Below are 27978 nucleotides of genomic sequence, written 5' to 3' on the forward strand. Positions count from 1 at the left end.
TAATTACAATTTTGAGTAAAAATGAATGAAAGCATTGTGTCTGTATAATATAATTACTAGAAAAATTATACTTACAGGGTTGATTAGTAATCTTAGAAAGTTAGAAAAGTTTTCTTTAATGAAGACTTTGGATGATAAAAGCTTACATTTTCCTATCAAATCTTTTTGTTTCTTTTAAAACAAAAGGTAAACAACCCCAAAAGGCCAAAATAAATAGAGTGTGACCTGTGAAGCATCAAAGGATCAACAAAATATTTAGGGGGTAAAATTTAGAAGCCCCCCAAGAAACCCAACATTGGTTATCAGGCCCAAAACAGCTGAAATTGCTTAATAAGTCTAGTGGGCTTGCTATTAAAACCCGTATCAGCATCTCACAAATATATTTTGGCAGTTTCATTTGTGATCTCTATCCCATTTTAGTTTTCATGATTAACTTTGACCATAAATAACTTTGTTTGTACTATATAGTAGTTGATGAAACTTATATGAACGAAAAGTACATTAAAGACCCAATCCATTCATATATTTTATATCAAATGTTACATGACACACACAAAGTTATTTACAGTCAAAGTTAGTCAACATGACAACTAAAATGAGACTGAGGTAGTATAAACTTTCGATTTATTTCCTTAAATGCTAGTGTGCAATTGACATAGATTGTGAAATCTTTGTAAACATTTTATCCTATGCATGAACATGTTCTGATAAGCACACATAATATTTTAAGACATGTAACACTCATACAAATTTTATACTTTACACAAATAAATTACATGTGATATGAGAATTTTAGTATCACGATAATTCTTTTTTTTTTTGAATAACATAATCTAAAGTTTATCAGTTGTAAATTACACGAATATGTTAAATGATAACAATCCATTAGTTAGCACTAGATCGAGGTGGCCAAAATATCCGGTGCTCCTGCTTTCATTTACCCTTATGCTTCTGCTTTCTTCGTCTATGCCTATGCCTCCAGGGATGGATCCAATTTCCTGTCTTTTTTTGTTCCAAAAAAACGGGTTCCGATAAACCTAATCTGGAACAATAAAAAACCGTTTCCTCAATAACTGATCGGTTTGGGACCGGTTCCAATTTTGGATCCAAAAATAAGTTCCTTCCCGGTTCCAAACGATTCCGAACCGAATCCGATCCGAAAAAAACATGGTCAAACGTTGACTAAGAACCGGTTCCAAATCGGTTCAATCCAATGTCCACGTCTAGTTAGAACCCATGATGATAGCTTAGTGCCAAATTATAATAGATCAAAAGATTGGTGGTCAAAATTATAAAAATCAAAGAATAGTGGTAAACATAAAAAGATCATACAAATTTATTGGTCAAACTATAAATGAAACGAGATTTGTCGGTAAATTATAAAAAAGCAAAGAGCAGGGGATGGAAATAAAAGCTTGGTAAATTTTTGAGAAAAAGACAGATTAACATCCCGATTCCTATTGCCTCATTGGAAGCGACATACGCATGCCAAACAACTCATGTCTTGGTAAGATCCTTCTACCAAATACCCCCCACTTGAGCAATATTGGGGGCGAGCAAAAACCGAACCGGAAAACCAAAAACCGAAAAACCGAGAAAACCAAACCGAAAGAACTGAAAACCGAATGAAATCCATTGGTTTGGTTTTCGTTTTCTAAAAACCGAACGGATCGGATCGGTTCGGTTTTCGGTTTCATATGCCAAAAAACGGATCAAAACCAAACCGAACCGAACTAAATATATTTTAATTTATTTTATTTTTATATCATATTACATTTATATTTATTACTTATAATTTATAAATATGTTAATAATTTAATCTTTTTATCTTTTTATTGTACAAATCTATATAAATTGTATATTTTTAATAAAAACATGCAGTAAAAACAATTCGTTTTATAAAAGTTATACAAATTTTAACACCTAAAAAATATAATTACTTAATAAAAAGCTTCTCTGTATTTAAATTTTTATATCATATTTTTTTTAACAATTGAAAGTTAAATTTATAACATAATATTTAAAAAAAACTTAAAAAACAAAATTTATTAAAAAAACCGAAACTGATCCAAACCGAACCGGATAACCGAGAAACCGAACCGACAAAAACCAAATCCAATGGTTTTGGTTTTCTAAAAACCGAATGGATCGGTTTTGGTTTCGGTTTTAGGCAAAAACCGAACGAAACCAAACCGATCCATACTCACCCCTAATATTAAGATGTGTTGTGTGCGTCATCGTATTCCCAGCAAAGTGAAAAACCATGAAGCAAAATAGAGATTGAGAATTTAAAGGCAATGTTTTATAAACCTGTATTTTGGTCATAGCAATGTGGTGATTTTTTCTGGTATTATCAATATTATCGGAAGTTCGACTAATTTAATTTATTTAAATTTTTTTTATAAAATTCTTCAAAACTTGTTACAATTTAACGAAAATAGTCAAAATACAATTACAACTTATTCAAAAAAAATAACAAATAGATTTTTATAACAAAATATAAGTTTTAAAGTTCACAAATAACAAAAAACAACATTAAAGTATCATAAAAATAATATTAAAAAAATTCAAAAAAAAAAAGAAGAAAATATCAGTCGTTATTGAAAAGTGAAAATACTGGCAAACTACCGGGATATTTACCGAGTACCATCTGGTACCGATGTTATCAATAATACCGGTCCGTGTATACAAGTATGGCAATATTTAAATTATTGGATGGCTTGGCATGACATGATTGGCTAGTCAAAGTCAAAAAATGAAAATGAGTTTTGGTCTTTTGATCCGCTATGCGTGTCCCTCCAGCCGATTAATTAACAAAAACCAAATCAAAAATGAATCATGGCGGGCAGTATGTGGTTGCCGTTGAGCTCGTCAAAAAAAATAAAATACATGCTTTTCGACTTGAGCTTTCAACTGAACAAGACTTCAAGCACTTCACTCATATGTATCTAAGAGCATAATATTAATCATCAAAACGTCACTTAAGCTTCAAATTGTCATGTCTTCAAATAACGTTTACACAAAAGCTTATCCAAATACTAAGCAACCATTTTAACACAAATATTGACTTAAAAATACATATAAATGAAAGACATTAGTCATTAAAATCATAACGCAAACATGTATAATTTGACTAACATACAAAGTAACTACAAACCCTTAGGGTTATATTTAACAAAACCAGGCCTTAAACATATTTTTTTTTAAGACATAATATTCTACTTTTATTCCATCTGTTACATTAGTTTTAATGCCTAAAATTGAATTGAACACTTCATGAATATACTTGAAAACATTCCTTCTAAACATATTTAAACATTTAAAAAGAGACATGATAGCATTGTAGGAATACACACAAATATGTTTCAGAGTAACGAATTATTAACGCATATTATTACGTTTATTGGCATATTCCACAGCTATCAATGCGCCCAAATGATAATAAAAAGCGTTCGAATTGGTAATATTCAACTTCTGCCGAATGTTAGCTTCTCAAAATCTTGTGTGTGTGGGTTGCATTAGGAATATTTTTATATACATATACATATTGCATTGATGCTTTGCCAACATTTTGGTTGACATTGTTGCCTATGTTTCTTGTATTTTGCGAATGTAGTTTCTCCTTTCTACTTCAGTGCTTTCAAACACGATTATAATGGTATCCTTGTTTATTTTTAGAGTTAATGACATAAATCGTCCCTGTGGTTGACCTAAATAGTCATCTTTCGTCCTTTAAAATCAAAAACCTCAAGGACAGTCCTTTATAGGAAGATAAGGTTCACGTTTGGTCCTTTGACTAATTGACCGTCAACTTTTCTCCGTTAAACCCCTCACGTGCCTCCCACGTGAGGGGTATTCTAGTCATTTCCATTCTAAAGGACAATACGTGACTATTTAGGTAAACCACATGGACGATTTATGACATTAACTCTTTACAAAAACCTGATATTTTTTCATCTTTTTGTTTCATTTACTTAAAGCCTAGATATTCTAAAATTAAATACATATATACACATACAAAAACACAATAATACATCTATATTTATTTGAAGATCAATCTATCCAATTTCATTCATCCATTCAAATGAAATGGTTGCCATTAATCAAAGGCAGAGAACACAACAAAAGAAAAAAGAATGAAGATGGGGATACCACCACTTTCCTGCCAACCACCACTAGTCTTTTTCAAGCCATCAGCCGTCGAATCTTGCAGGCCATCTGCTATATATATCTAGATGGTGACGACGGAGATGGGGATACCGACGTTATGGTGATCGGATTTTATAGATATAGGTATAGATTTGGATTTAAATATCGATTGGAGGTGGGGTGTAGTGGTCGAATTAGATATATATGAATCCAGATTTAAATGGTGACAACAGATTTTATAGATTTAGATACAGGCCGACAGTGAGGTGCCCGACGGATATGCGAGCACAACAACATGTGGTTCTCCGTTTGCTGCTGCCAGATGTGGTGTGGAGGGTCGAATGGGGGGGGGGGGTTGACGTTGGTGGTGGTAATTAATGGGTCTGACGGATGCGGTGATGAGCATGGTTGATGGCGGCGGTAAATTGTGAGGTGGCGACGGTTTTTGGTGGTGTGGCGATAGGGTGATGGAGGTGTAGGGTAGGTGTTGCTGATGTTGATGTCCGACGTGTGGATTTCCGGTGAGGTAGTCGGAAACTCCAAAAACAGTTTCAGAAGAAGGTAAGGGTTGTAACTTAGAGGGAGGTTAACAGAATGAGATATATGTTTAATTTCACTCAACAAGACCTCGTCCGACGCATGCGGCCTTTTTTTCCAAAATAAACTTGCATTTTAAAATATGAGTGTACACTCGGTGCGAGAACGAAATTCTTTTGAGGGTTAAGTTTTTTAACATTCTCAAATACGACTCTTATAAGTATGACAAATAACTTCTAAAATTGCCCCCTCACGAAAAATTTTCTGGCTCCGTCTCTGCGTCCCATCATTTAGCAAGGAGTAACTATGGTCGGGCCCGACTTTGTAGAGAGTAACTGGCTGCTTGAGCTAACTCAAGTGGTTAGCGTGATAAACTTTTGTAAGTACAGATTTTAAATGAGTAGATTTTTTAAAAAAATGTAAAGTTTTTAATTGCTAAATTATAAGAGTAAAAGATTAAACTTCACTATTTACCCAATCAACTTTACCCAAAAAAATGTAAAGATTTTAATTAACGGACTTAAGTGTGTGCTCATAACATACCCCCAAGGCCCCAAACACACTTAGTCGTAGGTTTTTATAAAAGTAGTCTCACTACATTTAGTGTATAAAGATATGACGGTATACCTTCCATCTTTTTCATACCACAATTGCAGGTTGGGTAACGTCGTTTCGTGGAATACAGTGTGTGCTAAGTGCAGATATTCAAGGTACAACGCAAAGGCTTGTAAACTGCACATATAATACAAATAAGAACATCATGTATACTTTAATGCTTGGAAGGCTACACAGTAAGGTTGTACACTACCTTTAAAGCAAACTGGGATGTGATTCCAACAACCAGGGCAAATAGTATATAATATTCTACTTTAACTATTCATGAATTTAAATCCCAATCCAAATCTAAATTCAAATAGAAATCCAAACACTGTGCATGTTTCTGTTCCAACTTTCACGTCACATGATCACCCCATTAGTTGGATGGGTAATGTTGATATTTGACTAACTTTATGTCATATTGTCTTGTAATTTTACTGACGGTTTGGTGCTTCAAGTGCTCCTTCAGCCAACTTTTAAATCTAATTTATTGGAAATTAAACAAAGTTACAAAACCCAAATTGTCAAATTGACACACTCATAAACAAATGGACGCCTTTATGTAATGTAACATGTCACAAGTAGAACTACTACAATACGAATGTATTGTTATTTAGGAGTGTTATTTAGTACATGGCGTTCCACAAAAGTTTTTATACCTTTGTATTGCTATTGTTGTAATAAGACAGATGTGATAGATTTAGAAAGTTTTTATGCACAAAAGATAGCAATATAGCGCCTATAAAGTACAATAAATGAATTACAACTTCATTTATATATTACTTTGAATAAGTGCTTGGAATGCGGATGTGTGCTCGATTTGCTTAAATCTTCAGTTTCTGTGGTGATACATGGGTGTGAGATTAGGTGAATTGTTGTGATGGTGAGAACGAGGTGAAGTCAAAAAGCGAGGTTCATGATGAGCAGCACCTGTTGATGAAGCACTAATTATGGAATTACTGAATCCTGGTGATGATGAAGCACAGATTATGGAATTACCGAATCTTGATGATGCCGCACTAGCGAAAAAGGGTGAAGCAGGGTTGGATCCACCACAAGTATCGTGGACTTGCCATGGCCAATACACGGAAGAATTACAGTCTTCACTTTTCTTTGTTGTTGTTCCCTGTCATGTCAAATTGGATTATTCATAATGGGCTTCTTGATACAGTTTTAATTGAGTAGAGGTGTAAATTTTGACGACTTTACATGTAAAAAGTTGGTTTAATAAACATTTTCTAGGCCGATTTGATTTAGTGACTCTATAAAACTTCAAAGAAAAGTTTATATAATATATTGTAGGTGGACTAACCCGACCTGTTTTACCATTATCCATCCCAGCACATCCTGTCCGTCAACTTAGCGACACCTAAAATAAAGAGTTACTCTCAGTATAGGTACCTGATAAACCGAGAAAAAAGGGAAAGTTGCACTGCTCCAGCCAGGAGGGTGGACAAGAGGTACTTGAGGTCCCAATGATATAGTAGAGGCAGTTGCATTATTACCGCCTATAAAAGAGAGGGGAGCAATACCCAAGTTCAAATCCATAGACTGAACGGTGGCTGTAGATACAGGATATGAATTATGATGGATATTTGAACAATTAAAATAGTAAACAGCTGCAAGTAATTTATGGATGAATACATGATGTTATTACCATCATTCTTTTCCTTAGGGGTTTGCCCCCCATCATATGAGCTAGGGTCAAAGTTGGTGACTGCTTCTTTTCCATTCCATTTCATAGCAGCCTTGTCATAAGCCCTGATTAATTGGGAGCAAATGGTGTAAAATAAACAAACAAACGGAAATTGGAAATTAAATGAAAACCCGAACCTTGCAGCTTCAATTTCACTTTCGAACAGTCCAAGGTAGATGTACCTGCACAAAGCAAAAATGAATGAAAACCAACATGACAATTTCATCATGATGAAACTTCAACCCATACTTCAGACATAATGAAAGTTTCTAATTAAGTTCACTTAGTCTCACTTCTTCCCAAGAAGTTGGCCCATTCGAGCTTCCCAACGGCCACATTTGTGAAGGGTAACCCCTCTATACTTTGAACTACCTCTAGAGAACCCAGTGCTTTGACGACGAAGAACATGCACAAATTCTTCTTTTGTCAAGTTCTTTATCTGCAAAAAGGAAATACAACTCGTTATTTTCTCCTGCAGAACAACTGTCATTCTAAATACACAAACATGTCTTGATAGATTCGGTCAAACCTGCTTAAGGTCTTCATGGTAATCATTAACATTGAAGTTAATATCAGCATCAAGTCCGCGGAATCTAATGGCAGCCTGATCGTATGCTCTATGACAAATTGCAATTTCATATATTAACAAAATGCTTCAAAGGTAATAATGGTATCATACCAATATCAAACAAAAAACCAAGAAGGAATATATTTTACCTTGCAGCAGCATGTGCAGTATCAAATCCACCTATAAATACAAGAATATAAACAATTCAAGCAGACCAACCGGGTCAGACACAATACAAATTCAATTATATGAAAATATGTCAATAAGTCCTCAAAGATACTTACCTAAATAAACCTGCTTCCCACAATCCCTATAGATATCAATCGCATTAGGCGTAAGAACAAATCAGACATTTTTAACAATAACACGGAATTAGTAACAACAAAGCAACACTATTATTTGAAATACAACAACTAACCAAATATGAGATTCCCAACGGCCCGTTCTCCTGTAAAACGTAACGCCACGATACTGAGAGCTCCGAGATCGAGGTCCTCTCCTACTCTTCTTAATCTGCTGACTGTACTGCTGATAATGTTGTTCCCTATCATCAACCACACCACCACCATTCATTTCCAGCCACTTATTGTTAGTCCTTAAGCAACTATCTCCACCAATCTCCGGGAAAAGCGGCTTAGTTACAACATTCTCTGACATAATTATCACATCTTCTAGACTATTCTTTTTAAGTATATCGAAACTGTACTCCATCTTTGAACACGAATAAGCATTGTCTTTGTCTCCCGCGTTACTCAACGTATCGACATTGATAACCGAGGTTGCACCACCCGAGCAGTACTGATTATCGGTTTCAGTCATGTATTCCGGCAACGGTTCGCTCTGATTGAGCTTCAGGGTGAGGTCTAATTCTAACACCATATTTTAACCAAGCTTTTTCAAAACTGAACTGGTTATCCCACTCCTAACAATCTGAAATTCATAGAAATTACCTTAATTACTAGCCAAACGTACACACACTAACACACATTTATATATGGGGATAACAAGTATGTTATTAGCATGATTTTGTAAGGGGGGATGATTTTGTATTTACACATGTGATTTTCAGGGGGAAGATTGTGAGGGGGAATGGAAAAGCATACATGCTTCTAGCAGCATATTTGTTTTTCCCTTTATATATACTCGTAAATATTTATAAATCGAAACAGTAAATAGTATCTAGTTATGGAAACATATACATACAAAATTATGTTATATAATCGAAACATATGGATGCAGAATTTGAAGGTAAAATAATGTAAATACTAGTACTGTAGTAAGGAGTATAGAGTTATAAATTTACCGGGGAAAGATGAAACAATTGACGGCGGTGATTATATGTATTCATTCATTTTAGAGTGAGAAACTATTTTACTTATGTTTTAGAGAGAGAGAGAAAAAGAGACTTTGAAGGGTGTGTGTATGTTATATTGGCAAGAAATGTGGTAACAAAATATAGAGATGATGATGAATTGATGGGAGGTTTGAAGGAGGAGGAGAACAGAAAATGTCTATGGCGCGTGTAATTTAAATATTTGCAGCTACTACTTTAGTCCCTTTAAATAAAGACAATAAACTCTTTAAACTTTCTTCCAACGAGATTTTTCATATGTATATGGTAAATTTTTAAGTTAAAACCTTACTCTTTTTACATAAGTTACGATATGTCAATCAGTAAATAAAATTTTTATGCGTATATATATATATATATTAATCTATTATTAATCTAAGTCAACGGGGTTGGATCCAAGTGGTCAAAACATTTGATTAATACTCGTGTCTAGCAAAACCGGAAGCAGTTTATCTACCTTTAGTAGGATAAAGTTGTGTATATCTCAACTTCCCGTATACACCGTCGACGAATGCCTTGGGAGTTCCTTTTAATCTATTAAGTATCTACCACCACTGGATAATGTTTTTTTAAGGGCTAAGTGCGCCGGAATGCAGTCAACTAATCACCAAAAGTTATTGTGTGCACGAACTCCAGGTCGGCTTTATTGTATTCAGGAAACTTGAAATTATGTTTATTGTGAACATAAAACGGATGTGGGACCGGTTACTTCACATAAAACTTGTTTATTTTCATATATTTTTTTTATTGTGTGTATAAACTAATCCCAAAAAGTTATTGTGTGCATGTCACGTAAGCAGTCAACGGGTCAACGTGAAAGTGGTGACCGGCTAACTTCTTACCCGGTAACTTTTGTTTACTATGGGACTCTTGAACAAGTTTCCTGAATACAATAAAACCGACCTAAAGTTTGTGCACACAATAACTTTTTAGGATTAGTTAACAGCATTCCGGCGCACTTAGCCCTTTTTTAAATGTATTTTAGCTAACTTTACTTTAGTAAGATATTTGACTTTAGAATAATGCATTATGAGTTCAAGTTTCATTTTTTACATTCGTAAAAGTGGATTATTAAGGGTATTTTTAAAAGAAAATCATAGACTACATCCTAAACATTCGTATAGTTTAGGATAAGAATATGATACATTGTCGTTAACAAAAGAAGAAAGGTGTTACTGTTAAATATTTCAAACAAATATCAAAACCATGATGTTTAAACATAAATACTACAGTGGTAACAAAAAGTAGGATTCTAAATATCGCTAAATTATCTGAAAAAACAAAGAATACGATTCTAAATATCGTTAATATATATAAAAAAAATGTAAGTAATTTTATAAAGTGGTTTTAATGCCAGCTACATGACACTGCTCCTATGATAACCTACCCTGCACTAGTGACCTTAATTACATACCACATATTCATAAAAACCACACAAGTGGTTCATCTTTGACATTAGATTACACATTTAGTTTGTACTTCCAAAACAAATATACAATTTGTTTAGGGTATTTGGATATAGTCATATAGTTACATAAACGATGAAACTTTTATCTAGTGCGAGCAGGTTACTCGAGGAAGGCGACCTAGCTGGACTACCCCTTGATCGGTTCTTTCCATTCATTTACAGCAGTATTTAGTTACTGTACGTTATAGGTGGTCCATGTTACAAATAGTTAATCAAGATGCATTTTTTGTTGTTTGTTTGATGTGATCAGGCACTAATTACTAATTTAAGTATCCGAAGAAAAAGGTAGCATAATTCAAAATTGATTTTAGCCTGACATTAGGATGGTCACATGAAAAGAGAACACCCTACCCACGAAAAATGAACTGTCGTTTATGGACTTTATAAAGGCTTAATCGTTCGTAGGCTACAAATTTACTAAAAACAGGAAATCGCTTTACATTATTGATGGTATTTAAGATTATTGTGACTAAGAGGCCCTATATCTTTAGACTTAGGCAAAGCCTATGTCATTAGTCCATTAAGTACGCAATAAATTATGATGCCATTGAAAGTGTACAGGACACGATAATTTGTTGCTTTTAATTTATTTTTGTATATAATATAATAAATTAATAACCATATATACAAGGGCGGGGCCGAGAAATAATAGATCATTTTAACATGTAACATTCTTATTCCTTATATATGAAAATGATTTTACAAGACAACTTCGCATATAAACACTCAAAAGGGTTGATGATTATAGAGTTTCTGCTATAAATTCTGGCTTTGGCAAGTAGCAAAAGGACACTAGTAGTTATATTTCCTTCTCAACAATGATTTCACTTTCAAATTCAATTCAATTCAATCAAGGTGAACAGTAAAAGCGAAAATACAAATATATATAAAAAAATAATGCTTACCTTAACTTGTAACTGTCCCAATTATTGGTCAGTTTTGGGAGACCTGCAAAAACATTTTTTGATATCTCTGTTGCATTTGACATCGAAATAATGTGACGTGATAAATAATTGCCCAATTATTAATATAACCGTTAGATCTATTTCAATAAATTTTAAGTGACTTTTACATATTTGGCTCGCTCACGCCATTTGACATGTTCCCCTGCTGATTACAATAACTGATTCTATCCCATTAGAAAGATTATAACCCAACATCAATCCATTTAAAAGTAAAAAAAAAGGGTAATGGATAAACCCTAGCCCCGGTACCACAATTTGATAGATGCCCTAAGATTGCCATCTATAGTAGACATATTGGGCAACGTGTTCCTTTAAAGAACATTCAATAGACGTACTTTATAGTGTCAAATTCACAGAACTTTTATACCTGATTCTTTACAACACCCACTAATACAAGTATCCTTGATGAACAGTTTGAAAGAACATTGTGCGGATATGGTTTAAATGAAACAAACTAAAATCTTTTGCAGGTACAAACCGGGTAATTACTATCCAAGAAACAGGTAAAGTGTAGGTCAACACAGGCTGGTAAGCATCTCTAGAAAACAACACACCTGCAATAGGATAATGCACGGATTATAAAAGACTGATCAGGATAGTATAAAACTATAAATAGGGAAAATTCGAATGTAATAATTTGCTACAAAATGCTAGAGAATCATAAAAGAGAGCTGAACCTTGAGTGTGTTGTTCATGTTTACCACCAAAAACCATGGTTTACTACCATGGTTTACTAACTTATGTATGACACTGCTGTAAGAAACTTGGTTATAGAATCCTAAGTTGATTTGATTGATTGAAATAAAAAAATTACAGATAGATGCCCTGTTCGAGAAGGGTGGTCTCCAAGTGCGAGGTCTACTACCTTCGATGATAGAAACATTCACCGCCTACAAAACAAAAAACTGAAAATACTTAAAGGGAAATTTGGTGGGAACAGTTATGGTTATTTGCCCATCCCGTTACCCCCACTCTCTTGCAGTTCGAGTATTGCATCTCCTGATTTCTCTCCACCTCCGTTACCTGTTGTAATTGGGCTTGCTGTAGCTGAGCCTACCCTAACCTGATTTGGCCCAATCCTGTGTGATCTATCAGCAGGTTCTTATCACTTGGGCATGTTGCTATATATGAGCCTCTCATGCATGCCTTAAATTTCACATCCCGTCTCAACCCCACTCTAAAATGAACCGAAATTCCTGTAACTTGCTTCGTATATCACCTCAAGTGAATGAAATTGCAAGAAGAAAATGAGTCATACTTAAACCACCATCAAAAGTGAGCCCTTGTTATAAAGTAATAAGCAAGTACCATATAGTCATGTAGGCTCCCTGATGCTACCATGGGATCTAACAGAAATTTATTGCTACAATACACTCTAAGAATCTTCTAATAACAGAAACTTTAGAAACTTCTGATACAGATTCTCTCTCTCTTACCCTCTAGTATACAGAAAAGCTAAAGTTCAACATTACAAACTTATTTATAATTCCATCCTATAACCAGTCCACTTTAACTCTACAAGGACTTAAGACTTTTTCTCAGAACAATTTCATACTTGATTAAGTAAAAACAAAACACAAAAGACTCATAACATAATCCAAATGACTAATAGCTTAGAAATGTCAAAAATTTCCCATGTGCTAAAGGGTACTCTTTCATTAAGACCAAACACAAACAAGGCGATCCTTTTTTTGGAACAGACAGTTGACCTTAGACACTAAAACTCATGATTTAACAATTAACAAGTTCCTGACTGGAGGAAGGAGCGAATTAGAAACTATCCAGCAAATTCATGCGGGGTAAAAATCAACTTCAAAAAATTTAAAATTCTTAGAATCAACTTCAAAATTTCAATACTTAACAGCTACATCACATGCATCTCCAGGCAGAAAAGACTAGAGGATTACAGATTTACATAGATCGAAGTGGCATTCATGACAAGTAAATCAGATGACTAAAGAAGGTAATGTCTCGTATTCACAAGTGAAACTGTGTATATAACTACAGATACTTTTCAATGTGAAGAAAGAGCACAATAATCGAAGCACGGTATGATCACGTTACTATAAATACTAGAGGATACTAAAAACGAATTGAACTCTTAAGCATGTTTTGCACTTTTCACCACAAAAAACCATCCTCTTCTAACTCATGTATGATACCTCGACTCTCATGATCTTATAAGCATCTTCCAAACAGTACTTAATGTGTAGAACCTTTAGCCCATCAGGCTCCCAACTGATGCTTACCAAAAATCTAATACTCTAGTAGAGCTTTCCGGCTACCATTACACTGTATAAACGCGGTGCTTCTCATAGGAGAAAGTTTAAAATACAGAATCTGACCTTTTTATCTCTCAGACTCTCACCCTCACACAGCCGCAATGAAATACTGATCATAAATAATCCATCTACTCTTCTAGTATAGAGAATGGCTTTCAAGTTTAACACACATATTTAGAATATTACATCCCCAAAGCAGTCCACTTAATAACCTATGAAGGCTAGAAAAATATTTCTTAAAACAGCTTCATAGTTGATTAAGTAAAACTAAAAACATGACTCATAACTCAATCTTTAACAGATGGCCGGTATTTTAAATGTGTCAAATTTTCTTGTAATGCTAAAGGATACTCTTTCATTGATACAAACACCAAATAAGAAGATTCTTTTTTTTGAGAATAGAGGCGGAAGAACTAGAGCACTGATATCCAAAATTTAACGACTTTATGATAAAACAGAACCTTATAAATACAGGGGTCACTAACATTGCCAACATTTCGAGCCATGAAATCCCAATGAGGTCATAATGTCCATGAAAGATCCCTTGTGGCATTCGAAACACATAAATCATTTGATATGGAAAGTAACATCTCATATCCATGAGGGAAACAGGGAACTGTCTACAGATAAGATTTGCACTCTAATTTTCAATGTGCAAACAAAGGAATTAAGCACATTCTGGTCATGCTACTTTGTCAGTTGTACAAAGGCCTATTATTAAACTATTGAATGATCAGATAAAATTACTTTTATTTGCTAGCAACCACAGCTTAGACCAATAAAGCTAGTAAACTACGGATAGCTAATGATTATCTGGTGGCTCTATCTTACAAATGCAGGGAAAGAAGGAACAGTATCCAAGAGTACACACGGTATCATATCATCATAAAAAGTAAACATGCAAAATATGACATAAACTTGCTACAGCTTTAAACAAAACAAGTACCTAAGCATCACTAAAGCCAATCTTGTTGCTGCAGCTTCAATGGCAGGTAGACCTCGGACAAATACTGAAAACCAAAGGTACTCAAGGCCTGAATTTCCGCCTTTTGTTTCGTCTTAACCATCAAATTCAATTCTTCAACCCACCCGGGATTCTTCTTCACAAAATCCTCTTCCAACAAATCCTTCCCAGTCTTAATATCCTGCTCAGTCATCGGCAACCTACATTGTTCCGGTATCTTATACTTATCCAAATCACTCGGCCTAATCCCTAACCATTTAATATCCGGTGTAGTCAAATTAGCACTATCGTAAGACATATTCTTCGACCCACACCCATAAACCGACAAAATCTTCAACCCGTAAGGATCGCTATCCACAAGTGCCAAAACCGGCAACTTGAGCTCCATTTTCATCTTCCTTAAGAACAACCTAGTAGCAACATCAGGTTGTCCTTTAGCAGTCACAATAATACAAGGAAACCGATTATAAAACCTATCTTCGGCTAATCTCATATACGCGGCATCTTTTTCAACCAACAATATAAACAAAGCATCACTAGACATATCACCAACTCTATCTATATTAGGCGGTATCGCCTTCCCACCTATCCCCATTTTCGTACAATCAATCATATCACCGTTATCACTAAAAACCAACCTCCCAACCACAACCCCCTTTTCGGCCGCAACAACGTTCAACGAAGACCTCGTACATCCTAAAATACACGAAACATCGTCCAAAACAGCATCCGACTGTGTCTGATCCTGAAACAGTTTCACATCAGTATAAAACAAGTCACGTTTAGTCACATGTATGTTTTTCAAAGTCAATTGATGTATCAAGGACATAATTCGTGTCGTAATTGTGGTTTTTCGGACAGTGGAGACGGATGAGTAGGGACGGATAGACGATTTGTCTTTCAAAACAATGCGGTCGAGTTCCGGAACGTAGAGTTGGTTATTGGCGGCGCGTGAGGGGACGGAGAATGAAAATCCGTTACCGGAAAGGATGGATTTAGCTAAAGAGATGGCTAAGTTCTGGATTCTGGATTGTACGGAAGATAACGGTAGGTCGGTTACTTCACGGCAAGTGGATGATAGTGAGAGGTCAGTTAGGGTTAGGGTTTTGGAAGTGGATCCCGATTTTGTGGAAGCGGTTTTTAGGGTTTTGAGGATTGAGAGGATTTCGGAGTCGGGTTTTAAGCGGTTTTTGAAGGGGAGGTGGATGGTGTCGGTGTCCGGGTCGGAATCGTCATCGGAATCGTGTCGTCGGCGTTTTGGCATTGTGGGAGTGGAGTGGCGGAGGCGGGAAAATGGAAATGGGGGAAATGGAGTTTAGGTTGGTAGATGCAAGGTTAAACACTTTCTAAACGGTTTCTTAACGGGGTGGGACATTTTTGTCCTATCTATTGTCCACTCATCATTATTATACATCAGAGTTTGCTAAATACAGCCTTTAGGGTTGTATTTAAGGTGCATAAATTATTTGTATATTTACCATAAAAATCTGGAGTCAAGCTTTTAATATGGAAGGTACAAATTTTTTATGCACGTTAAATACAGCCCTTACGGCTGTATTTAGCATTTCCCTTATACATAAACTAGAAAGATATAATTTCTTCCGTTGTAATTTTGATAGGTTTTGAACTTTTGACTTAAAGACTTTATATATAGGTTTATGTGGTCAAATGGTAACAATATAACTATAGTTTCACCGTATCGGTAAAATGACATAGGATTTTGGTGTACGAGTGTGTATGTATACTAAAAAACGGTTTCTAAAACGGACCGACTAAGGAATGAAACCTGATTTGACAGGTTGAACATGTTAGTAGTTTCAATTGTTTAAAGGATAAAGTGGAACACCTTGTCGTCAGAATCACATTGAATCCACATCATCACACTATGTAAGGATTATAATGCAGATAAAATTATATTATAACGAAAAAAATGTCACTAAAATTGTTATACTTCAAATAAATAATCAAGTTATAATTACAATCACCAAAACACACCATACTTATCTTTGATGCTACCACCAAATTGGTGCAAAGACAAAAACATATATACAATTTTGGTTCATTTTCAGTAAATGCACGGTTTAACCAAAGAGGATCCGAAACTGGTGGTATGGTATCACTAACATTTTTTCTCGATTTATTACATCAAGTTGATTATCAATTTTTACATGTAGCATAAATGTCTAAAGTAGAAAAAACCCGTCTAACTCAATGAAAATTTGTTACATGTAGCATATAATTGTTGATTCGTCGTTTTTTGATTTTAACTTGTCATCTTTCTTACAGTTAGGAGAATCATTTCCCATAACTTAAACTTGTAAGAGTGGAAGGAATACCCTTCACCCCGTCTCTCATCTCCTATTTTCTCTTCTTCTGCATTATCCATCTCTCATAATCTTATTTTATAAGGAATGATTATTTTTTATTTCTTATCTATTTATTTATTTTTTTTAAAAAAGTAAAACATATGTGTGAGAAATACTTAACAACATCATTTGATTAACCATCATGTTATTTTTCATTTAGTTTTATCATATCATTCCATTTGAAATAAGAGATGTAGCAAATGATACCATATACCACACCCTCATCCCACGCCATTATTCCACTCTAAATGATCATAAAATTTCATTAAACATTAACATAAAAATTATGGGGTAATTAATTTAGGTTATTTTGTTAAGTGGGATGAAGTGTAGCCCCAAAGTAGGGGTAAGTACGGTTCGGTTTGGTTCGGTTTTTGACTAAAACCGAAACCGAACCGTTATAATTCGGTTTTTGAAAACTAAAACAATTGGGTTTTGGTTTTTTCGATTTAGGTCTATTTCGGTTCGGTTTTAGTCGGTTTTTAACCACTTGTGGTTTGGGTCAAATTGAGCTTCAAAAGTTTATAAGTTTATAACTTATAATTACACCTTAATTAATTTCAACAAGTTTTCAAAACAATAACACTACAACAATGATAACAAATTCATAAAAGTAAGTTGTACAAACTTCAAACAAATTTTATATATAACTATTTATATCTTTTACGCGTTGTTTAATTGTACAATTATTAAAACAAATTAAAATTGTTGTGTATTTTCACTTAAAATATATAAATGATATGATTATATACACCTAAAAATGCAAATATAATAACATGTTTATCAAAAATTAATAATAAAATGATATAAATATAAAATAAAATAAAAATATATATTTTTGGTTCGGTTCGATTTTTATGGTTCGGTTTTTTATTAAAAACCAAAACCGAACCACAACTTTCGGCTTTTTGTTTTTGGTTTTTTCAGTTTTCAGTTTTTTCGGCTCAATTTTTTCAGTTTTTTCGGTTTTCATGATTTTTTTTGTTTTCGGTTCGGTTTTTTCTTACCAGTACCCCAAAGGCATATTCGATGATGAAATAAACAAAATTATACTAGATCCCCTTCACCCCAAAATTCATTCATTGATTACATCATCATATATATTATTTCCTCTTGCTCTGACTTTCGTCTTCTTCAACATCATCTTCTTCTTTCATAATATATCAATAAAAATTCCGCCGTCATCACCAAAATGGCGGCCATCACCCGCCTTCTCAAACCCACATCATCAATTTCATATCTTTTCAGCAGATCACTTTCCTCCACCACCACCACAAACGCCGTGATTTCAGAAATTGAATCTAACAGACCTAATTTATCAGATCCAAAAGGTTCAAGAAACTTCCAGTGGGTATTTCTCGGCGTTCCCGGTGTCGGAAAAGGAACTTACGCTAGTCGCTTATCCACTCTTCTTGGTGTCCCTCATATCGCCACCGGTGATCTTGTTCGTGAAGAATTGTCTTCTTCTGGCCCTCTTTCCCGTCAGGTATATATATATTATTCTCATGTATTTACTTTTAGCTGATTTTATATGAATAATATGTACATCATAAATTGAATCATTTATATCTGTTGTACATGCAAATGAAACTATAGCTATAAATCATATTGTATTGGCTCATTGAGACACCATATAAGTGTGTTATTTAGTTAGTGCATCTGGTTTAAAATTGATGGAAACACGAATAAAGGGGTGTTTGGATACAATGATAGTATTTACATAGAGTGGCCCAAGGGCTCTTATTTTATCGCTTCGTTTTCTAGGACCAATGTCTTAAAATCGAGTGGGACACCCAAGATAGATGTTTTGTATAATGGTGTAGATACACTGGGGAGCCAGGATTTTTATTATGGGGTCGCCGAACAGTTTTCATGATACTAATAAGTGTAAAGTTAAACTACAAAATTCAATCACACTAGTTTGGGGTTGCCACTTACTTTAAAATTGCCAATTACACTAGTTTTATAGAAATCGTGGGGTTGACGTGGCTACCGTTGGCCACCACATAGCTCCTCAACTTCATACAGTGAGTCAGTGATATGCGGAATTGTGATGCTGTAATTACGTCAGCAATGTAGAGAATTTTAAGGAATATGGAATGCTAAAAGCAGTCGAAATGCTGCTATTGTTTAGTAAACTCATGGCCTTGAGATATGTTTTAAAATTTCAGAAAGTGGACGACTTTAATCGTTTTCAGTACGCTACAATAGGTCTTAGAGTAAGCCTTCTTCGAGGAGCTTGTATGTCGAGATTAAAAAGTTTAGAACAATGGTTGTATATGCCAACTGTTTATAGAATGTGGCATTTTTGCTTTATACCGACTTGCATTGTTGCATACATGTAGCTACCCATTTAAGCAAAATGCTTACATTTTGTTTATCTGCAATATTTCTTATTTTTGGTAGTGCTTTTTAGGTGCTGCCTACTAGTTAAAAGTCTCATTAAATTATGTGTCAAGTCAAATTTTACTTAACTTTTGATATATTATTGTTTTCACCTTTATTGACACTGTAAAGATTGATACACTGTTGTTTGAAGCCACAAATGATTAAATGGCATGATTTTTTATGCACTTACAGTTAATCTTTATATATTTTTCAGCTTGCTGAGATAGTCAATCAAGGGAAGTTGGTTTCTGATGAAATTATATTCGACTTATTATCAAAGAGGCTAGAAGCTGGAGAATCAAAAGGAGAATCAGGATTTATTTTGGATGGTTTTCCTCGAACTATAAGACAAGCTGTAAGTATCTTTTCAAACAAAGATCAAACCTCATTTTCTCATTAGATGCTCTCTAAGTAAAATAATGGCTTTTCCTTTAACATGAATTGATGATTTGTAATTTCTGAAGATGAAAACAACTCATCTTTATTAACACGAATTGATGGTTCTTAGTAATTAGTTAATTTGTGGTTCCTTGAATTCCGATATTCTATTTACCATATTTTCCATATTACAGGAAATCTTAGATGAAGTGACAGAAATTGATTTGGTGGTCAATCTCAAGTTAAGGGAAGATGTATTGGTTGAAAAGTGTCTTGGTAGAAGAATATGCAGTCAATGTGGAAAAGGTTTTAATGTGGCGTCGATTAATGCAAAGGCAGAGAATGGAAGACCTGGAATGAGTATGGCACCACTTCTTCCACCTTCACACTGTGCCTCAAAGCTCATTACTCGTGCTGATGACACTGAAGAAGTAGTCAAAGAGAGACTTCGTGTGTACCATGAAAAGGTATTTGTCTTTTACCATTTAGAAGTCGATTCTTATAGCATTCTGCAGAGATGGGCTTCAGATAGATCATCATATTCAACAGGGTGTTGGGTGCGTGTTTTGAAAGTAACTATATGACATTGTATAATTATCAGATTAGGCCAAATGGAGGGCAAGTAGGTAGCTTTGTTTTTAATAGACTCCCGAGTCCCAACATAATCAGTTGCATAACTTTGTTGCGGTTAGTATGAAAGTGGTTATTTGACTCCCTACTCCCTAGATAAACTAATTTTGGCACCTGTTTATTTAAGCACTAAAAACTGATTATGGTGAATTGAAGCGCAATAATAAGATGATATTATAGTTCAAGAACGCAAATCCGTCCACAACCATGATATTGTAACTTAAGAGCTTGGATTAAGCTCGTATCAATATGTATCTCGTGTAAGCCTTCGCCCGCGCGAGAGACTTCTATGCCAGCCGGGAATAACGGCTCTGTTATGAACTCAAGCGGCCCGGAATTGGTTGATTCGGAACATTCTGTGGGTGGCCTTTTCGACTCCCACTGGGATTGCTTTGACTCGAATGAATGTTCTGAAGAAACCTCAATTAAGTTACGTTGTTTTAGATTCCTATTCCACTCCAACCGGTGCAGAGCGGTCGGCTGTTAACTGACTGGTCGTAGGTAAAATGTCTAGAATACTTTCAAGGTCTTGAATAATGACAAATTAAGCAAAGCCTTGCGGAGACATCTAGATGTAGAAACTTCTGTACCTATGAGCGTAAAACTTTATAAATTGTTGCAGCTTTACCTTAAAAAAACCTTACATGGTGACTTAGTATCTCCTATCTTGAAAATTACTTTTATGTTTCTATAATATAATGATGATGAATTTGTATTCCTGTTTTGTTGCAGAGTCAACCCGTAGAGGGTTTCTACAGAGATCAAGGCAAGTTAATGGAGTTTGATCTCCCTGGAGGGATCCCGGAATCATGGCCAAAGTTGCTAGAAGCTCTTAACCTTGATGAGTACGAGGTCAAAAGATCAGCTGTGGCATAGATTAGCTGCTTTCTTCTATACAATTGATCATTGTTTGCATGTATAATAGGGCATGCACAGCAAATTTTGGATGAAAGAATAATGAAAACACACTATTTTGTTCTTGTTCTTTTGAAATAACCAAACATGAGGAACTATTATATGCTTTCAAGTCATGATAGCTGTTGAGTTTGAATATTTGTTGTAAGCTGTAACATTATATAAGGTTGGCCTTATTGTGCTTCATATTTTGTATTAGTAATTTAGTAGTATATGAAGTAGTGTTGCATATATAAAGCTGCATCCAGCATCAGATTGGTAAAATAAGTAAATATGCAAAGCAATGAAAGCGTATAACTTTCATTTTCCATATCTGATGTCTCGACCTTTATAATTGTTAATCAGTTTCCACTTGTTTTAACACCTTAAAGGCAGGGTTAAAATATTTTAACCCAACAATATGTTAGCATTAGAAGAAAGCCGGCCTTATTGAAGAAGCGTTTTTCTCAGCTTAGGCCTCCTTTATTTTTCCAAAAAAATCTGAAAACATTTGATCTCCAATTCGGTCGAACGTTTCCAGATTTGTAAGCATGAATTCATCGGTGGGGAGATGTCTGAGATTACCTCTGACGATTCAAACTTTCAAAGGTGTACAAACCTCTTTTTCTAATATGAAATATTCTCTTTCGCAAATTTAAGTTTCTTCTTTAATCCTTAGCCGTCATCCCCAGCACCCTAAGCCGCCAATTACTGGCCATATAGTCTAACCACTCTCGGTCCCTAATCGAACAACCAATCATTGTTTGTTATTTTTGAATCTTAAGATTTATTTGCGTAGTAGATTTCGAAAGGAAACAAGAGAGTTTTTCATTTTAGCATGGAAGAAAGATGAAGTTTTGTGAAAACTTTTCTACAGACAAAAACGATATACTGTAAATGAATAATAATTAATAATAAGAAGACCGTATTGATATGTTGAATGCACTTTGGTTTGACTGTTCGATAACCAAGTATAAGGGGAGTACGGGTGTTATCATAAATGTCGTGAAGGAACGATTAATAGATTGTTAACACTACTTAACAGGGTTGGTACTAAAAAAAGGTACATTTGATAAGTGAATGATTTGTCAAACGAAGTATTGTCAGGTAATAGAAATGAAAAGCATATACAGAAATTAAAAAAAAAAAAACAGAAAACGCCTTCCGTGGGACTCGAACCCACGACCACGTGGTTAAAAGCCACGCGCTCTACCAACTGAGCTAGAAAGGCTACTTGAAATGTATATGTGTATTAGGTTATTAATATTAAGTCACTAGTTAGCCATTCTTTATTTTATCCAACATCAATTCCAAGTTACAGAATCAGGTTGTTGGTAGATCATACTGATCGAGAGAAGGTTGGTGGTGAGTATTTGACAAGGAAGAAGGTGACCTGACCTCGTCTTCGACCAGCTGATCACGCACGCCAATGTGCAAAGGTTTTACCCATTATTAATTGTTTGTGGAAATGTGTTTTAAGGGTTGCATGGTGCACCACTGGCAACATGTTAGTTAGGAGTGACCTTGTGAATGTTTTGGATTTGTCTTTGTAAATTGTACAGTAATATTTTTGTTTTTGTTTCATCTGAGATTCAAATTTGTATTTCTTATTAATCTCTCTACATTTATAGCTTAATTAGATTGGAGTATGTGGTTGCAACTTGTAAATCATACGAGTATACAGTAAATTAGCTAACAACCTGTTTATTTAATATACCAGTTACGATTTACGTATATTTATACTCTATAGTCATTTTTCATGAACATAGTCACTTCTTTAGGTAGCTTTTTTGTTATGCGTTAGGCTACCTGCTGCTGCACATCTGGCTATTATATCTTGGCAGCAAAAACAACATGATTTTGTTTCGTGCGTGTGCATACAATTAATTTAAATTTAAATAAAAGATATACGGAAAAAAAAACTTCATGAACAGCAGATTTTAAGTAGATGTTTGCTTTTTTTAGAACACATCATTGGGATGTCCAAGGCTGATAAAAATTAAAAATGCATTTAGTTGTGAAAAACTGAGAGTGTAGGACAAATTTATTGTGAGAAACTGCTGCGTGAATTTGGAAAACTCATGTTTATTGTTTTCCAACTCTTTTCCCTTTCAAAAACTGAAAATCCTTGTGTATTCCACTTGATAACTAATGAACGAAACGCATTTTCAAAGGTTGTTATTATTATTATTATTATTATTATTAAAAAACTCTCTTCATTTTTTTGCAAATTAATGGAAGAAAAAGAATATAAACTAACGTGGCCCAAGGTTCACAGAAATTCAGAAAATAACATTTGCAATTGACACTCTAGAGTGCACTTATACATTACACAATCTTCATACATACATACAGCATAAAAGTACAAGACCACATGTTAATCCATCATATGTATCAAACTCAAACCTCTATCAGACCCGAGAGTAGTTGTTGACGTAAACAACTTTATTCACCTTCTTACATAAAATGTCATTTTGATGGATTATTATGGGTGCATCTAGTAAACCTCAACTTCAGAGACCCTGAAACAATGATATTGGAAGATTAAGAAAAAATTATAAATGATAATATCCAGTTAAACCATTTTCTCAACAGATTGTAGGCGAGATATACAACTTTCAAATTTCAATGCATAAGCCATAATGTAAAAAAGTTCATGTGATATTCCATACTGTGATTATGGAAAAGTTATGTATATGCAAGTCTATGCATAATATAGGCTACTTACCATAATGCGTTTTTTGTATAACGGAACATAGTATTCAGGATCAGCTTTTGTCTGGGTGTACGCATCAATCTTGTTGAGTTCCTGTTAACAAGTATCGCACAGTAAATACAAAAATGCCATAAGAAATAACACATCGTTTCATGCTCATAAGTAAAGAAAAAACTGATCTTCTACGGGTTTCCCAAATTTAATTCGACATTGTTTATCTGTAATGGAGTTCGTATTAAAAGAAAGTTTCTGATAGACTTGTTTCAGTTTTATAGTTGGAACATATGATTTAGAAAGTCAAAGTGCTTATGGCTTGATTAGACAAGAACGAATAGGTACTGTTAAAATAACCAAAAAACGGAGATATTAAAAAAAATTCATACCTCTATCCATGTTGTTAGTTTTGGTCTGCCTGAGAGAATATCATAGCCGAATACTTCATGTAAGAATGTCTGATACCTTTCTACAAAAGGAATATAAGCAAAGTCCACCTGCAACCCGCAAATTTGTCTCAATAAGAAGTCATTTTCGACATGCAATTAAATAAAAGTAACATGTAAGATGCTTAATAATCCATAAAGAATAAATCCTTTACTGCACTCACCAAACTGATTTCTCCAAGGAAAAACGGGCCTTCAAACTTCTGAAGAGCTGATTCCAAGTGATCGAAAGCAGCCCCTGATTCAGTATAAGATTCTAATCAGCTCTAGATGCCAAATGCTATTGTGTGTTCTATGGTTGCAAGATGAATGGACTGGGTAACAGGTCAAAAAGGGTCAGTTTTAGTATGGATTGGAACATGTCCTGCAGGTTGTTAATGGATCAAGCAAGATGGATGGGTTGGGTAACAGGTCAAAAATGGGTCAGCTGTAGCACGGGTGAAATCAGGTCACGCATGTTGTAGACTAATCAAAGTAAGTACATGCTGAAACAAGTCATTTTGTGGGTCGGATGAAAATACTTTTTGTCTACTTTCCATCTCCTTAAGAAAAGGAGTAATGTGATAATACACAAAAATGATACTATTACTAATATCAAAAGCATTGGATAAAATGATTCAAGAGGTTGTACGCATGAGAACGGAGAAACATACTTCGGGCAACTATCAACCTGTTTGACATGTTGCCATCTAGCTAAATTCTTGTTTAACCCATTTGACATAAAACACATCAAACGCGGCCCACTTTTAAGTTGATTGGTCGAAATTACCACCTCTATCTCTACTTAGTACATCATAATTCATAAGCTACACAAAAATGTTAGTCTCACCAGATTCTTTCTTAGCGTCTCCTTTAAATGAAGTTAACACCGTTTTGTTGAATGTGTCGGTGTATGTCAATAGCTCCTCGGCAACTTCTCTTTTGGCAGGGTCCTACAATTTTATAATCACCGCTTGTTACAAATTTGAAAGAAGATAGAAGGAAAAAAGGCCATAAGGGGTGCTCAATTGCAAATATGATATACGTCAAATCTTACATTTGGTAGCAATGCAGGCCCTTCAAAGTGATCATCTAAATATCTCACCAAATCCAGGCTCTCCCCAATGATCTTGTTGTTATGTTCAAGAGCTGGTACCTTAAAGAAAATATAATTTTATAATCTAAATTACTTCTGAATCAACAATCAAGAAAAAATTCAGTAAAACTTCATATGGATTTGATATGCTTTCATCTTCATAAAAATTTATGCACTAATGCACACAGATGTGACACTTGAATGATTTAGTACTAATAAAGAAAATCTGAGGTGGTCTCTCTACCCGCAGGCAGGGTAAGAGCGTATTAATCCCACCTTCCCATACCCTGCTCACTGAAAACATTGACATCAGTAACACTAAAACCAGAACCAGTACCACCACAGCGATGTTTGACGCATGCAAAGAAACTATTCCAACAAACATTAATAAATACGAAGGAATTCGTTAATAAAAAGTGTACGAGCTGTTTAACCATGATTAGCTGTAAGTAGTTCCCATGTAAATTACCAAAATGAAACAGAACAGTGAAAATATATATCAAGTGTTAACCTTATTCTCCGGGTAAACTTTCTCCTTATACCAAGCAGGTCTATTAGCAAGGTCTATTGGCACGAGCTTGATCTTATCTTGTAGTCCCTACATATCAAAATGAATGGATCCAGATGGTTAAGACTTAAGACAATAAGGAAGCTATAAAACACCACCAAGATATTAATAGCTCTATAATTAAAGTGAGTTTTCAAGGGGACAAAACACTTTCAAGGTAAACGTATATCACAACATTCTACAATATATCTTTTATGTATATTTTTACGTAGCCCTGAAAATCACATGTTGGAATCCTTAGAATCAATTCTCTTTCCAAATATTATCTTAGAATCAACAAACCACCATTTTACTACAGTACAGATTAACACATCCGCTGAATTGTGTAGTTTGATGTAAATTTGGAAAGGCAGGCTCACAGAAGTCAAAACTGCCACGTGAGGTTTTATTTTGTATATGTCGCTCTCTCATAATTACTTCACACATCATACTGCTTTAGTAGCAAACTGCACAAGTATTGTTGTGGCAAACTCACTTACCCCAAAACATGTATGCATAGTCATGGGGCCTGAAGTACATATTGCGGTGTAAGTATCACCATCCAATTCATATGCTTAAAGACATGTATGACTTATTACGTTTAACATTTAACGCTTCTTATGCATTATTTTTTGGCTACATTTTGATAATTACTACTGTAGTTCGTTAGGACATCACATGCATATAAATATTGTATATCAAACACGATATATGCAATATATGTTTCCTAACAAGAGTTCTCTACTCCTGCTTTGGGCAAAAATCTTGGGTTGGCCATGGAAATGGTAGGAACCAGCCACGAGCAAAAAGAAAACCCGGGTTAGGCTAGGCTAGTACACCTGAGTAAAAAAAACAATGGGTCCGGATAACCCGAACACGGAAAACCTTGTCCGTTTTAGTATTATGCTGTGTCCGAAAGGAATTTGAATGATTGCCTAACAAATCCTAAGTACAGTACTTATTAAAAACATCATTATTTGTTTAATCAAATAAAGGAATCTAATTGATTGCCTGACATATATATTCAAATTCTAGTTTTGCCAGACTACTCTATTATAATATTGAAATGAATATTAAAATTAAAATAATCCTTAAGAACTACTGGTATTATTTGAGTAACTAATATATTGAGTAACTAAACAAACTTACCTAATAATCATAAAGCACACATATACTATACATACATATAAATAAATAAAGTACTCCTACCTTATAATTTCTGGTAATCCACACACGTTGTGCAAAGGGACACTGGAAGTTGGTATATAACCTTCAATCATCAAATAAACAAAAACAAACATATATCAAAATTCGATCACAGATAACTAATCTTTATATATACATAATATACGATATACATACCTAGTTGTTCCATCAAAGAGAGGAGGTGGTTCAGAAGAAGCATCCAACACTGGTGGACGAACCTCTATTACACTTCTGCAAAATTACAGCTGTAGTATTAATCTAAAGTTTATCATTATTATTATTATTATAGATTAAAATAATTCATTTTAAAAAGTATATATTAAAAGATTAAAAAAAAAAAAGCGTTCTTACGAAGCAGGCATTATGAGTTGTGAGATTGATTGTTCAAGAAATTAATGGATGTTAACAGATAACAACGGTGTGATCAGTAAAGTAGTACTCGTCGAAGATATAGAGAGAGTTATTATGACTTTATGAGGGATGGGGTTAATGTATATATTGCGTCATCACTTACGCTTTTTGGTGTCAAAAAAATCAAAACTATAGTGACGAATTCATGATGTTGTATTGTTGTTAAGTTTTGAATAGAGACAAGCCCCTTTCGGAAGCTTCTGCGTTCGAATCTAATTCCGTCCAGATACATCCGGAAAATCTATGGAGATAATTAAATGGGTACTGTTGGTTATTAAGTACTGAAAAATAATACGTTTGATAGGATGAAGGGTATAAAATAAATTAGGTATGTTGTTACATGTTAGATA

General features: G+C 34.5%; 4 protein-coding genes and 1 non-coding gene across 5 annotated transcripts; 1 reads left to right on the plus strand and 4 right to left on the minus strand.

Annotated features, from left to right (window-relative positions):
- Positions 1-6006: 6006 nt before the first annotated feature.
- On the minus strand, positions 6007-8984 carry LOC122585553 (AP2-like ethylene-responsive transcription factor TOE3). The gene is made up of 11 exons (XM_043757683.1): positions 8851-8984; positions 7966-8477; positions 7832-7857; positions 7697-7727; positions 7509-7596; positions 7273-7418; positions 7117-7161; positions 6941-7044; positions 6685-6845; positions 6283-6409; positions 6007-6213 (listed from the first exon to the last, which is right to left on the minus strand). The coding sequence occupies exons 2-11, from the start codon at positions 8424-8426 to the stop codon at positions 6116-6118; spliced, it is 1287 nt and encodes a 428-aa protein (XP_043613618.1). The 5' UTR covers positions 8427-8477; positions 8851-8984; the 3' UTR covers positions 6007-6115.
- A 2657-nt stretch (positions 8985-11641) lies between these two features.
- On the minus strand, positions 11642-15921 carry LOC122610179 (DNA topoisomerase 6 subunit A). Its single transcript, XM_043783173.1, has 2 exons — positions 14560-15921; positions 11642-11885 (listed from the first exon to the last, which is right to left on the minus strand). Exon 1 carries the CDS (start codon positions 15839-15841, stop codon positions 14570-14572), a length of 1272 nt encoding a protein of 423 aa, XP_043639108.1. The 5' UTR covers positions 15842-15921; the 3' UTR covers positions 11642-11885; positions 14560-14569.
- Positions 15922-18020: 2099 nt separating this feature from the next.
- On the plus strand, positions 18021-21390 carry LOC122606888 (adenylate kinase 1, chloroplastic-like). Its single transcript, XM_043779777.1, has 4 exons — positions 18021-18429; positions 19546-19686; positions 19904-20176; positions 21072-21390. Exons 1-4 carry the CDS (start codon positions 18136-18138, stop codon positions 21213-21215), a joined length of 852 nt encoding a protein of 283 aa, XP_043635712.1. The 5' UTR covers positions 18021-18135; the 3' UTR covers positions 21216-21390.
- A 1001-nt stretch (positions 21391-22391) lies between these two features.
- On the minus strand, positions 22392-22464 carry TRNAK-UUU. The gene has a single exon. It is a non-coding gene; the product is annotated as a tRNA-Lys (tRNA).
- Positions 22465-23504: 1040 nt separating this feature from the next.
- LOC122580476 (glutathione S-transferase L3-like) lies at positions 23505-27682 on the minus strand. Its single transcript, XM_043752753.1, has 10 exons — positions 27569-27682; positions 27374-27448; positions 27221-27281; positions 25976-26062; positions 25426-25524; positions 25219-25321; positions 24554-24627; positions 24333-24440; positions 23962-24042; positions 23505-23755 (listed from the first exon to the last, which is right to left on the minus strand). The coding sequence occupies exons 1-10, from the start codon at positions 27577-27579 to the stop codon at positions 23747-23749; spliced, it is 708 nt and encodes a 235-aa protein (XP_043608688.1). The 5' UTR covers positions 27580-27682; the 3' UTR covers positions 23505-23746.
- Positions 27683-27978: the final 296 nt, after the last annotated feature.

Source organism: Erigeron canadensis, chromosome 1 (assembly GCF_010389155.1).
Source record: "Erigeron canadensis isolate Cc75 chromosome 1, C_canadensis_v1, whole genome shotgun sequence".
NCBI classification, from domain to species: domain Eukaryota; kingdom Viridiplantae; phylum Streptophyta; class Magnoliopsida; order Asterales; family Asteraceae; genus Erigeron; species Erigeron canadensis.

Coding starts and splice junctions, on each gene's coding strand:
- LOC122585553 (XM_043757683.1), bottom strand. CDS start 8,426: ATGGTGTTAGAATTAGACCTCACCCTGAAGCTCAATCAGAGCGAACCG. Junction 7,597..7,696: donor ACTGCACATGCTGCTGCAAG/GTAAAATATATT, acceptor AATTTGTCATAG/AGCATACGATCAGGCTGCCA. Junction 6,846..6,940: donor CCCTAAGGAAAAGAATGATG/GTAATAACATCA, acceptor CTGTATCTACAG/CCACCGTTCAGTCTATGGAT.
- LOC122610179 (XM_043783173.1), bottom strand. CDS start 15,841: ATGCCAAAACGCCGACGACACGATTCCGATGACGATTCCGACCCGGAC.
- LOC122606888 (XM_043779777.1), top strand. CDS start 18,136: ATGGCGGCCATCACCCGCCTTCTCAAACCCACATCATCAATTTCATAT. Junction 18,430..19,545: donor CTGGCCCTCTTTCCCGTCAG/GTATATATATAT, acceptor TATATTTTTCAG/CTTGCTGAGATAGTCAATCA. Junction 19,687..19,903: donor CTCGAACTATAAGACAAGCT/GTAAGTATCTTT, acceptor TCCATATTACAG/GAAATCTTAGATGAAGTGAC.
- LOC122580476 (XM_043752753.1), bottom strand. Junction 27,282..27,373: donor CTCTTTGATGGAACAACTAG/GTATGTATATCG, acceptor TGATGATTGAAG/GTTATATACCAACTTCCAGT. Junction 26,063..27,220: donor GGATTACCAGAAATTATAAG/GTAGGAGTACTT, acceptor TTTGATATGTAG/GGACTACAAGATAAGATCAA.